Source organism: Sminthopsis crassicaudata, chromosome 2 (assembly GCF_048593235.1).
Source record: "Sminthopsis crassicaudata isolate SCR6 chromosome 2, ASM4859323v1, whole genome shotgun sequence".
Lineage (NCBI taxonomy): Eukaryota > Metazoa > Chordata > Mammalia > Dasyuromorphia > Dasyuridae > Sminthopsis > Sminthopsis crassicaudata.
This window is the reverse complement of record NC_133618.1, coordinates 325,547,021-325,560,369: the sequence shown is the minus strand read 5'-3', so window position 1 is coordinate 325,560,369 and position 13,349 is coordinate 325,547,021. Positions and strand designations below refer to the sequence as shown.

Sequence of the window (13,349 nt, the reverse complement as noted above, 5' to 3'; positions counted from 1 at the left end):
TACCCAGAACTATTCAATTATTATAATGATAATCTTTTTAAACTGTACAGCAAAGTAGGAACTGAGTTAATATATTTTAAAAAGGAAATTAAGTAGGCAATCACTATATTAATTCAGCTTTTTTTTTTTTTTCTTTTTTGACAAAAGCAATTTGATACCAAGACTGATTTTGGTTCTTGTTTCTCTATAAGTTTTTTTTTTTTTCCAAATTCTTTTACAACATGATTAGAGAAATTTTAAGTAATTTTTTCACCAGAGTAGAGAATATATTATCTTTTCATGCCTAAAATCAACTTGCCAGAAAGTTAGCAGTAGTATTTAAATATAATGAGCCTACATATCTGCTAGTAGCTTATATCTTTTCTTCAAAATGAACTTGAGAATTATTGTACAATTAGTACAAGGTGGAAAATCTGCAATGCAGCCATATTATCTGAGGATAATAAGGTCATTTCCACCAAATATTCAATTTTCTTCCTAAAAATCATTATTCTTAGTATTATATTTACTTGGGGGACAGGATAGGAGTGCTAAGGACAAAGGACAAAATTACCTAAAAAGAAGTTTTATTTCTTTAGCATTATTTTTCATCCCTTAACAACCTGGTCACACAAACTTTTTATATTTTTCAATATGACATATGGTCAGTTCCCATTCCTTTCCCATTAAAATAACAATAACAATACTAGTAAAAACTCATATTTACATAATATTTTTAGGGAACATTTACCTACAATCTTATTTTATCTTTATGACAACCCTGTGAGGTACAGATAAACAAACAGAAACTCAGAGTAGTTAAATGACTTATCCATAAGCAAAATGTCTGGCAGAAGACTTGAACCCACATCTTCCTGACTCCACAACCACAACTCAACTATAAGAAAAAAACAAGGCCATGAGTATGAGTCCCTCTTCTCCATTTTTCCTCACTGCAAAGGCAGCTCCCCGTTGGCTTCCCTGCTATTTATTCATTCTTGATGCGGCCATCCCTCAACCAGTAAGTTTTCTTCTAGGCCAACTAGACTGTCTTGCTACTCTATCCTGGTATCCTGGCCCTAGTTTTTACTATATTCGTAATATAGGAACATATTTTCTATATAGAAATATATTTACTATATTCTCTAATTTTTACTATATTCCCTTCCAAATCTCAATCTTGGATCACTACTATTCATTCCTTTACATTTGCTAGTGTACAAAGGTAGAGAATATCAAGACTGTTCTGAGTCCATTACACATTTATGTTACATCTCACTGGGGCTCTCACTGCCATTAGATAATCCCTTTATACTTGCCTTGTCCACTCACTATCCCCCACTCCACAAACTCTTCCACACTTTTTCAGCTTTCCTCAAACTTCCCACAGCTCCCCCCTTCACCACACTCTCAGTTGGCATCACTGCTTCATGTTTAAAAAATCAAAGACATCTTGCCAAAAGCTCCCTCTTTTCTCTTGTCTCATGGAACCCTTATGCTTTCTGCCATCTCTGTTCCTTCACTCTACCTTATGTGGCCTTATTCCTTAACAAGACTAAACCCTCTACTCACTTAAGTGATCCCATTTCATTCTGACTCCTCTTTATCATTCCTATTGATTTCTAATATCTCATTGTCTAATGGGTCATTCCCTCCCACCTACAAAACTGCCTGTTTCTCCTATCCTGAAGAAACCCTCCTTGTTAACTTTTATCCTCTGTTCTGCTTGTGTGGTTAAACTCCTTGAAAGGGCTAGCTACAATAGATATCTCCATTTTTATCCCCTTGCTCTCTTCTTATGCGGCTTCTGATCTTATCATACTACCCAAACTGCTCCCTCCAAAATTACTGATGATCTCATAGCTGCCAAATCTTTTCTCAGCCTTCATTCTCTTTGATCTCTCTGCAGTCTCTCCTCCTTGATACTCTCTTCTCTTGGGTTTCCAAAGCACTACTTTCTCTTGATTTTCCTCCTACCTATCTAACTGTTTCCTTTGCTAGATCCTCATATAGAACACTTACCCTAACCATAGATGTGACAGGACACCAGGACCCTTTTCTCTTCTCCCTCAGTACTATCCAATTTGTGATCTCCTCAGTTCCTATGGTTTTAATTACTATTTCTATGCTGATGAATCTCAAATCCACCTATCCTGCTCTAATCTCTCTGCTCACCTGCAATCTCACATTTCCAACTGCCTTTTAGATATCTTAAAATGGAAGTGCAACAGACATTTTAAACTCAAGTCCAAAAGCAAACTTGTTATCTTTCTCCCTAAACTCTTCTCTTCCCTATTACTGTAGAGGGCAACAACATTCTCTCAGTCCCTTAGGATCCTAACCCAGGAGTTATCTTGGAACCTTACCATCTCTCACCTCACTTTCACTTGCAGGTATCCAAACTGTTGTCAATTTTACCTTTCTACTATCTCTTAGAAATGCTGTCTTCTTTCCTCCAACTCTGAGACTATTAGTATCATCAAATAGCTGGACAATAGGCTGCTGGTGGGCCTGCTTGCCTCAAGTCTCTCCCCACCTGCATCCATCCTCTGCTTTAGCTACCAAATTGAGTTTCCTAAAGTATGGGTCAGACCATGTCACCACCTACATTCAATAAACTCAAGAGGTTCCTTATCACTTCTAGGATCAAATACAAAGTGATTTATTGGCAACTCAAAGCCTTTGAAAACCTAGGCCCTTTCTCTCTTTCCAATCTTCCTACCTCTAACTTCCTGCCAGTTGTTCTTCAGTCCACTAACACTGGCCTCCTAATTGTCCCATGAACAAGACATTCCATCTACGGGCTCTGAGAAAGTCTGCTGGCTGTCCCCTATGCTTGGCACACTTTCCCTCCTCAATTCCTTGAGGATACTTCAAATACCAACTAAAATCTCATCTTCTACAAAAAAGCCTTTACAAATTACAGGAGTTTAATTCTCACACTTCTCCTCTCTGAGTTATTTCCTTTTTTATTTAGTATATAGCTTGTTTGTTCATATTTTATTTTTTGAGGGCAGTGAAGATCTTTTGTCTCTTTTTATAGACCCAGTACTTAGCATGCAGTGCCTGTCATACAGTAGATATTTAAAACATGTTCACTGATTGAGTGAATAAATTTTCAATACCATGCTGATTGTCTTTAAAAATCTAATTCTTCCCAGGTACTTTAATTTCTCTATTGCCTCAGATTCATGCAAATCTTTTAAAAATATTTGTGTTTTGATTACAGGACAGAATCTTGAACTGTGATAGAGTTCACAAATCAATTTCAATCAGTAAGATGAATACTTTTAATTTGTCCACTATCATTTGTTATCTTAATAAAAATAAAGATGCTAAACACTTTGGTAATTTTGTTCATCTCAATAAGGAAAGGTAAACTTGTTTTTTTGCTTCTGGTCTATCATTTTTATTTTAATTTAATTTTTACATGCTAGTGTATTCAAAAGGCTCAAGGTTTTTTTCCCCTTGAGAAAGATAATCTTTTTTTTAGAATGTTGTTTAAACTAAATTTAGAGATGAAAATGCTCAAATACAGATAAATCACTTACCTAAACTACCAGCTGCCATTGCAGATCCAAGTGCAGCACTCAGACTAGGAACCATTTGTTCATAATAAACTGTATCTGGACAAATGCATGCTGTTGCCCCTACTGGTCCCGGCCAACTCTGAACTGGTCTTGGAAACCCAACCAAAAATACAGGAAGGGTGAAGAGAGGAAGCAAAGGAGAAGAAAGTAGTGTAGAAAGAACTATGAAGGACATTACAACTGGCAAGAACACTATATTGAGGGTAATTAAAGTGGTGGTAGATTTTCGACGCTGTTTTTTCTCTGTCCATGATGTCAAGAGAACAGCTACAGCAAACTGCAATTTGGTGATAAACTGTAGTACTCGATCACGAATCATGCCAACCTGCAAATATAAAAACAAATATAAAAACTATTTGACAGAATCTCAGAATTGGAAGAGACTTCAGAGAACATTTGGCCTAATTCAGACTTAACAGACTGTCTTTGCCTGAATATTTGCAATTTAGAGAGAATCTACTACTTTCCAAGGCAACACATTTCATTTTAGATGGCTTTGTTTCTATTTTCTTATATCAAGTCTTGGCTGTGGGGAGCGGAATTGTTTCTTTACTCCTATTAGTTCCATTTTTCCACTGACTTTTTACTTAGATGTCTTTCTTGGTATAGAAGCCCTTCTTTGTTATGGGAAGTTCTTTCAAAAGATTTATAATCCTCTTCTTTTGAATTTCAATCCCAGTCAGAGACAAGCTCTAGTAAAATATGTCAGTTAGAACTCTCACATCTCTGTGGTCATTTTCTCTGTAACTGGTTCATCACAGCTTCACTTTTCAAAAAGTATGACCACACAAAAAAAGCCTGTAGTTAACATTCTTTATACAGACAAACTAAACATTTAAAACACAGAAGGTAAATGGACTTTTCCCAGTGTCAAGGGTTTTAGGATTTTAGAAGAGGTTAGAGGGAAAAAAATTAAAAAAAAAAAAGGATTTTTCCACAGGGGTCTGTGGTAAGGTGGGGATGGGGTGTAGTTCTCTCTTTTGACTCTGCCCTAGAACTACATCCAGATCTGAATCACTTTCTGAGGAGGTATCCCAAGGCCCTCTCCAGAACAAGAAAGCTATTTTGCCATCTCCTGAGGTTCCTCCACTCCACCCAGCCTGCTCAGAGGTAGGTAGTCTCATAAAATACACTACCACCACCTACCAAGATTGTGAAACTCAAGGGAAAACCTTAAACAATGTAATGTCTGAGTTCCTCAACAGACCTCTTTCTGCTTTCCCTAAATTTATACTGCTCAATGGTTAATATGCTTTTATTCCTTTATACTTCTTAGTATACAAATCCCCTTCTCCATGGTAAATTCTTAACTTCTTTATGTCTATCTATCTTAATTCTACTCTGCTAATTCCCATTTCAAATCTGTCTCCCCCTTCCTCTGAGTTCTCTGGAATGCCAGTGATATAATTATCTAATTTCCTTTTCTTTTATACTTTTTCCTTTCTTATTCCTTCCAAATGCCAGACTTTACTTTGCTCCTTCCTTCCAGTTTCTCCTTCTCCTGCCATCCTTTCCTTTGAAGTTCATACTACACAAATTTATAACTCAAACAAAAGGGCATTCTCCTTCCTCCATGAGTCTAGTGCCTAGTTTGAATTTCTTCTCTCCTTTCTATCTTCTAGCCTCACACTCAGGGACTTTAACATGCATATTGATATTCCTGTCCCATACAACCCAAAATGAACCCTTCTCATAGACATTCTCCAGCTTATACATGCCTTTCCTTAAATGTTGTTCTGCTACGTGAGTAGTACAATCTAACAGGATCTAACTGTTACAGAGCATATGATAGAACTTTTTCTTTAAACTTTTCCCTCGCCTCATTTTCTTTTTAATGTTAAAGGCACACCATCTTTCCACTTACTCAGGCTCCTAACCTAAGTGTCATCCTTGACTCCTTGCTTTACTGTACCCTTCCTGTGGTTCCTACCTTTCTAAAATCTTTCTTACATTCATTTTTCTTTCCTATATTGCTACTACCCTGGCACATGTCTTCCTTATCACTTCATACTTAAATTATTGCAATAGCTTGTTTTGTGTATCTTCCTACTTCAGTCCATCCTCCACCCAATTGTCAAAATAACCTTACTAAAGCATAGTTCTGACTTTGTCACCCCTTTAACAATCAACTCCAGTGGCTTCCTATTATTTCCAGGATATAATATAAAATCCTCTGTTTGGCTTTTAAAGCCAATCTTCTTATACTTCACTCTCCTTAAATAAAATAATCCATTGTCTAATCTGGGCATTTTCACTGGTTACTTGCCTCTCAGGCCTGGAATTCTCTCTCTTCCCTTCTCTAGCTTCTGATTTCCTTAAAATCTCAGTTAAAATCCTACTTTCAGGAAGAAGACTTTCCTGGCATCCCTCAATGATAAGTGTTCTCCCTCTGCATTTGCCTTCAATTCATGTATGGGTATCTGTTGCTTTATTTATATGCTGACTTAGCCAGCAAATCATGAGTTCATAGTGGCTAGGAACTATTTTTGCCTTTCTTTTTTATCTCTACTGCTTAACACAGTGCCTGGCACATAGCAAATATATTTATTAAGTAATACATGCTTGTTGACTTGACCCTTGCCTTCTTATCCTTGGAAATTATATTTTATGGTAATGTATGAGCACATGAACTTTATTTGGTGTAATATAACTTTGATACAATAGATATGAGTGCATGAGAGCTCACAAGTTGTCAAATGAATTGCTACCTAGTTATACAAGTGAAACATTACATTTATATCTATTTAATTTGATCTTATTAAGATTTGGCCCAATATTGGTCTGGCCACATATTTATATAGATCCTTCCTTTATAAAATATTCCTAACAGAACTTTATGTGCTGAAAACAAAGCAAGTACCCATTAACTAGAAATTATGAATCAACCTTTGGCACAAGAATGTAATAGAATATTACTTATACCTCTAGAAAATTACTTATACCTTTCATGAAAATGAAAAATTCAAGAAAACATGATACATATTAACTGATAGAAAGAAATATAATTAATTAATATAAGGGGCTGCTAAGTGGCAAGGGTCAGCTAGGTGACACAGTGGATAGAGTGCTGACCCTGGAATTAACAATACTCACCCTCCAGAGTTAAAATTTAACTGAGACACAATAGCGGGTACAATTTTTTTTTTTTAGTTTTATAGATCCCAGGTTAAGAACTCTAATTCTAATTAGAGTTTCTAATTAGTATTTGACAAAAATTTCTGGCAAAACTGGAAATTAGTATGACAGAAACGAGGCATTGACTAACACCTAAAATGCTATATCAAAATAAGGTTGAAATGGGTTCAGAATTTAGACATAAAGAGTGATACTATATGCAAATTAGAAGAACAAAAGGATAGTTCACCTCTCAGATCTGTGGAGATGGAAGGAATTTGTGGCCAAGAACATTATGGAATGCAAAATGGTAATTTTGATTATATTAAGCTAAAAAGTTTTTATACAAACAAAACCAATGCAAACAAGAGTAGAAGGGAAATAGCAAACTGGGAAAAAATGTTATATCCAAGGGTTCTGAAAAAGGGCTCATTTGTAAAATATATAGAGAATTGGCTTGAATCTATACAAGCCATTCTATAATTGGTAAACGGTCAAAGGATATGAAAAGACAAATTTTAGATGAAGAAATTGAAACTATTTCTAGTCATATGAAAAAATGCTCTAAATCACTATTGATCAGAGATATGCAAATTAGGATACATAGATTGGCTAAAATGACAGGAAAAGATAATGATAAATGTAGGAAGAGATGTGGGGAAACTGGGACACTAATAATATTGTTGATAGAGTTGTAAACTGATCTAACCATTCTAGAGAGCAATATGGAACTATGCCCAAAGGGCTCTTTGATCTACTCACTGGACATGTATCTCAAAAGAGATCATAAAAAAGGGTAAAGAGCCCATGTGCAAAAATGTTTATAGCAGCCCTTTTTTGTAGTAGCAAGAAACTGGAAACTGAGTGGGATGCCCATCAGTTGCAGAATGGCTGAATAAGTTATGGTATATGAATATTATGGAATAATATTGTTCTATAAGAAATGATTAGCAGGATGATTTCAGAAAGGCCTAGAGAAACTTACATGAACTGAAGCTAAGTGAAGTGAATAGAACCTAGAAAAGATTGTAAATAGCAACAAGTAGATTACACAATGATCAATTCTGATGGATGTAACTCTTTTCAAAAGCAAGGTGATTCAGGCCAATTCCAACGATCTTGTGTTGGAGAGAGCCATCTGCACCCAGAAAGAGCACTGTGGAGATTGATTGTGGATCACAACATAGCATTTTCACTTTTTTTTTTTTGCTGTTGTTTTCATTTTGTTTTCTTTCTCATTTTTTCCCCTTTTGGATCTTATTTTTCTTATGCAGCATGATAATTGTGGAAATATGTGTAGAAGAATTGCGCATGTTTAACATACACTGGATTGTTTGCCATTTAGGAGAGGACATGGGGGAAAGGAGGCAGAAAATATTTGGAACAGAATTTTGCAAGGTGAATGTTGAAAACTACTGCAAGGTGAATGTTGAAAACTATCTATGCATGTGTTTTGAAAAAAAAAAAAACTAAAAGCAAAAAACAATAAATAAAGGAGGAGAAAAAAAGAACTGTTTTAAAACCTATTTACTTGTTCTCCTGGAGACAGGTACTAAAAATGTTAGATGGACTATGCCATGAAAATGCACAGATATTGTTTAAAAGCAAAATGAAAATAGACTTTTTAAGGCTTGTTCTAGTTAACAGTGCTTTTCTGTTTCTATGTCTGTCCTCCTATCAGCAGCTATGGGGCTCGGGGGATAAAGCACTGTGCCTGAAGTCAGGAGAACCTGAACTCAGATCCATCCTCAAGTACTTAATAGCCTTTGAGTATCATTTAAGTCCATCTGCCTTAGTTTCCTCAGTGGTAAACTAGGGATGATCCAGCATCTACCACAAATATTGGTAAGCACCTGGTAAATAACAGCACTAATGAAACCTTTCTCTCTCCTTTTCCTTCTTTCCCCTTCTCAATGTTTATTGCTAGGTTATGCTTGAGTAAACAGTGAATATTGGTAACACATGCCTTTTTATAAACTATGTGGGTTTTTACATTTCCCCCCCCTAAGGCTGGGTTAAGTGACTTGCCCAGGGTCACACAGCTAGGAAGTGTTAAGTGTCTGAGACCAGATTTGAACTCAGGTCCTCCTGATTTCAAGGCAGGTGCTCTATCCAATGTGCCACCTAGCTGCCCCCGGGTTTTTACATTAATCCTTAAAACTTCTGTTTGAAGCTAGGAAGGGAGAGAAACAGCTGTAGTTATTTGACCTTATAGAGAAAATGAAATATGAAATCTAAGGAAAAACCTTTTCTCATTCTAAACAACTTTGCAGTCATTGCTTTAATCATCTTCTTCAATTGGTCATTCAATTCCCCCCTTGAATTTCTCAAGTTATGAGCACATGAATGTCAATCAACAGAATTATTTATTTACTGCTTTATTATTTTTAGTCAATTCCCAAAGTAAAAGCTAATTTCTTAATCTTGTTTGCCCAGAAAATAAATATTTCCTTATCTTGGAATAAAATGGAAGATATTATTGGGTCTTCTGCTTAGTATATAATTAAGCAGATGGTACTATACAGGTCTCTGAGGAAAAATTCATTGGTAGATAATGTTAATTAATATAGTTTCTATTTCTTTTCATGGACTTGTAAATAAATCTTGAATTTTCTAAACCATATGCTTGCAAAAGGAACTGTTCACTTTACCTGGGGTGACATCAGATAGTGAAGTTCCTCAATTATCTGGATGTAAATGATAAACTGGAAGACAGCTTAAAATGAAAATGCTAACAGCCATAAGATAAAGCATGCAATTCATGAACAGCCAAGAGGCCATTATAACTATTTTGTGTTTAAATAAAGTATAAGAAGACTGAAAAATAGGAGAAGGATAGGTTTTGGAGAGATCTGAATGCTAAATAAGGCATTCTCTCTTTGATCCTGAAAGTGATAGAATATCAAAGGAGTATGAGTAACTGTTGACATAGTCTGACTTATGCTTTAAGAAAATTACTGTGGTGGCTGAATAGAAAGTGGATTGAAATAGAGAGACTTGAGGCAGGTAGAAGTACCAGCAAACTATGGCAACAGTCCAAGTGTGATGAAGGGCTGTATTAGAGTAGTAACCATGTCAGAGGCAGGAAAGAGGTATATAGAAGAGACAATGCAGAAATAAAATTGACAGGTCTTGGCAACATAGTGCATATGGGAGATGACATCTAGGTTAAGAACCTGAAGGACTGGGAAGATTGTATTGCCCTCTATAGTAATAAAGAAAGAGCAGGAGGAGGAAGGTTTTTTTGGAGGGGAAAGATAAAGAATTCAATTTTTCTGTGAAAAATAAAGCAAAATTCTTAGCTGAGAATCTTGGGAGGAGGAACCTATGGGAAATTTGAAGAATGAAAAGGCTTGGAAAAGTTGCTCTGAAAAGTGGGATAGTAAGTTTATGTGGCAAATATAGATAGAAAGATTAGTAATGAATACCCAAATGAAGTTGTAAAACACAATTTGTTGTGGACCTAATCAGCATAGTTTTCTTATTTTCTCCACCTTCATTTAAAGGTGTGCACAAGACTGCTTGTTTTTTTTTTAACTTAATAGTTAAATAGTTAAATAGTTTAAAATTTACAATTCTCAAACCTTTTTAACCTAAGTAAATTACCTAACTTCTAATCAAAGACAGGATTGGTCAAATGACATAATGTCTTTTCTCAAACTGAGAGGAAAAAAAAAAGAGAAAAGGACCATGCTGTAGGTTATTAAAATCAATAAAATTTACCAAAAGAAGTCTGATTCCTGTGTCCAGGTTTCTGTTCCACCACAAGTCCTTATTGTATATGAGTAACTGCATCAATGATACAACTACCATTTCCAATAATGCATTTTCTGTATTCTGCCATACCTGTAGTAAATACATTGACAATTTTTAATAGGAAAAAATTACTACTTCTAAACAAAAATACAATCTCCTTGACTTCATTGGTTATACATATTTAGAGAAGTCAAACATTTCCTCAATATAGCAAAAGGAAAATACTTCAAATACACAAAAAAGTTACCATTCTAAAAGCTCTTGTAAATCCAATGCAAACAGATACAGAGTGAAGTACTTGTAAGGAACTGTCAAGTGAAAGAAATGCGATCATAGCAAAAGGTGACACTGAAATAACAATGAACAAAAATTAAACTTAGCCATGGGAAATGCCTTCTATCATAATCTAATTTGGAAAACTGAGATAACTGCATAATTCAAGTAACTGAGAAATTATGACAGTAAATCATTGTTTAAACAAGTATTATAAAATTCAGAAATTTAGTAGTGTGTTATTAAATTGATTTTCCTACCTAGAGTTAGCAATATTCGTCTGACAACACCAACTTTCACAAGTCTTGTTTGCTTCTCCAAGAAGACAGTCACAGTTCTTGTATCCTTTGGATAGAAAGGATTTCGGAAAATTCCAAATATATATACACTCTGAATTTCCCTAAGCAGCCACGTTACTATAAATAGTACCATCAGAATATAACTAACAATAGTCTGGGGGCTGGTTCTAGTAAAGGCTGAAAAACCAACAAAGATATGCAGAAGGCTAGCTTCAACTAGTGCTAAAACTAGTAAAATGAAATAAAAAAGATAATCCCGCCACCCAAACTGTTTTTTTGAATTATTATGTAGAGTCTTATATTTGTCTGGTGCTCTCTGTCTGATTTTGCCTGAAAGCACAGAATGACCAATCACACTTAGATTAAGACTTAGTAAGAATCCAAATCCAGTCATGAAAAGTACCACACCAATAGTGCTGGGAATGAAATAGGATGCTATAGCTGTTCCAGCAGAAACAAGAAACATTACTATTAACCTGTGAAGAAAAGAAAAAAAAAGATTTCTGTAACTTTTGTTCCAAAGGAAGGTTCATATTTATTTGGAAATAAATGCAACATAAAAGCTAAAAGCATTAATAAAATTAAAAAAAATGTTATAGCTTTTCCAACATTTTCCAAAAAAAATTTTTTTTTTTTACCTTAGGTGGCTTGACATAGGTGAACCTCCAAGGACAAACTCCAAAACCTGCTCCATTCCCCACAGAAAAAGTGCATCAGGTGGGGGCAGAGTCCCCATTGCCCATAGAATGGGCAAAAATACAAAGAAGATGTGCAAAATTTGATTGATTTGCTCTATAGCTGGCAAATTAACTGTAAACCTACAAAAAAAATTTAAAATTATACCAAAATAAGTTGTTACATGATATTTCAGCAGAATATAAGTTCTTTGAAGGTAAGAATGGCTTTAATTTGTCTTGTATCTCCATCACAGTACCCAGAATGTAGTTGACACTTATTGGCTAAATTGAATTGATCTAGAATTATCTATTCCAACCTTCTCATTTTATAGAAGAGACTCTGATAAGATTACCTGAATTGGTCATTCATTCATTTGATAAATATTTTTAAAGTACCTACTGTAGAACTGGAACTATGCTAAGGATTGGGGATACAAAAAGAAGCAAAAGACAGTCCCTGACTTCAAGGAGCTTACAATATTAATTGAAGTCACAGAACCAATAAATTGCAGAGCTAGAATTAGAATTAGAACTCAGGTCCTGACTCTTACTTAATCTTTTGGTGATCTCTTATACCAAGGTATATTATGAAGGCTCTTTCCAGAAAAAGAAACCCAAATACAAATAACAGTAGCAGATCTTCCTCAAATCTACATATATAGCACCATTCAATTATTTAAGAAGGATAAATAATCTTAACATGAATTATTCATGAATGATTATTCTTAAAAGTCAATTAATTGAGCTCAATTCCGAAGCAAAGATGCTAATACAAGAGATCCTTTCCCTTTAGTTTTTTAACATGAAAGAGAACCATAGCAGAGTTTTGAAGACCTTGAGTTCAATGAATAAAAGCCAAGATAACACTACTAATTCTACTATTGAAGAACACAGAAATTATAGAAATAAATGCATTCTTGTGAGGAGAGAGAGATAGAGAGAGAGAGAGAGAGAGAGAGAGAGAGAGAGAGAGAGAGACAGGCAGACAATGGAAGGAGGGAGGAAGGGAGATAGAAGGAGAGGAAGAAAGAGTGTACTGCACAAGTATTAAAACACCTCCTCTGAAATAGAAGAATGCATGTCCTTTGTATTTTTTAAACAAAGGAAAAATGACCTTAAGGTTAGCAGTATAATGCTTAATTATTTGTCAATAGTTACTATAGTTGTAATTTAAAATCTTTTGGGAATGGGTGTTCAATTTTTTTACATGTAAACAAAAGTTTTTTAATATTTGCTCTTTAAAATTTTGAGTTCCAAATTTTCTGCCTCCTTACCTTCCCTCTTGAAAAAGGAAAGCAATTTGAGTGCAGTCATCAGTGCTAACTTTTTAAAAACCAATTTCATTTAGTTCTTAGAAGAAAACATTTTAGTCACAAAAAAACATTATCTAAAATTATCTAAACAAAATTATCTAAAACAAGTCAATGAAAAGGCATAGTTGTGTAGGAAAAATAATTATTTATATTGTTCAAAGCCATTCTACTTAAAATGTCGTGTTCTGTGCATGTGTGTATAACACACACACACACACACATATTAGATCATGACTTAATCCAATGTTGTTTATATTAAGACCAAAGGAAAAAAATATCCAATGATGGCATGGTAAGATCATCTCTATGTGTGGAAGCAGGATTAATTTTATGACTAATTAATAATGA

The 13,349-nt window shown here is 34.8% G+C and overlaps 1 protein-coding gene across 13 annotated transcripts in view; it reads right to left on the bottom strand.

The window, feature by feature from the left end:
* PCNX4 (pecanex 4) overlaps positions 1 to 13,349 on the bottom strand; it is a 48,203-nt gene that overhangs the window by 19,684 nt on the left and 15,170 nt on the right. For 12 of the 13 annotated variants that reach the window (XM_074290275.1, XM_074290268.1, XM_074290271.1 and 9 more), the window contains 5 exons: positions 11,650 to 11,829; positions 10,973 to 11,487; positions 10,687 to 10,787; positions 10,407 to 10,529; positions 3,531 to 3,894 (listed from right to left, as the gene is read on the bottom strand). In XM_074290275.1, coding sequence (XP_074146376.1) covers positions 3,531 to 3,894; positions 10,407 to 10,529; positions 10,687 to 10,787; positions 10,973 to 11,487; positions 11,650 to 11,829 — 1,283 coding nt within the window. Of the gene's footprint in view, positions 1 to 3,530; positions 3,895 to 10,406; positions 10,530 to 10,686; positions 10,788 to 10,972; positions 11,488 to 11,649; positions 11,830 to 13,349 lie in introns of those variants that run through there. The other variant, XM_074290278.1, reaches the window with a different exon arrangement.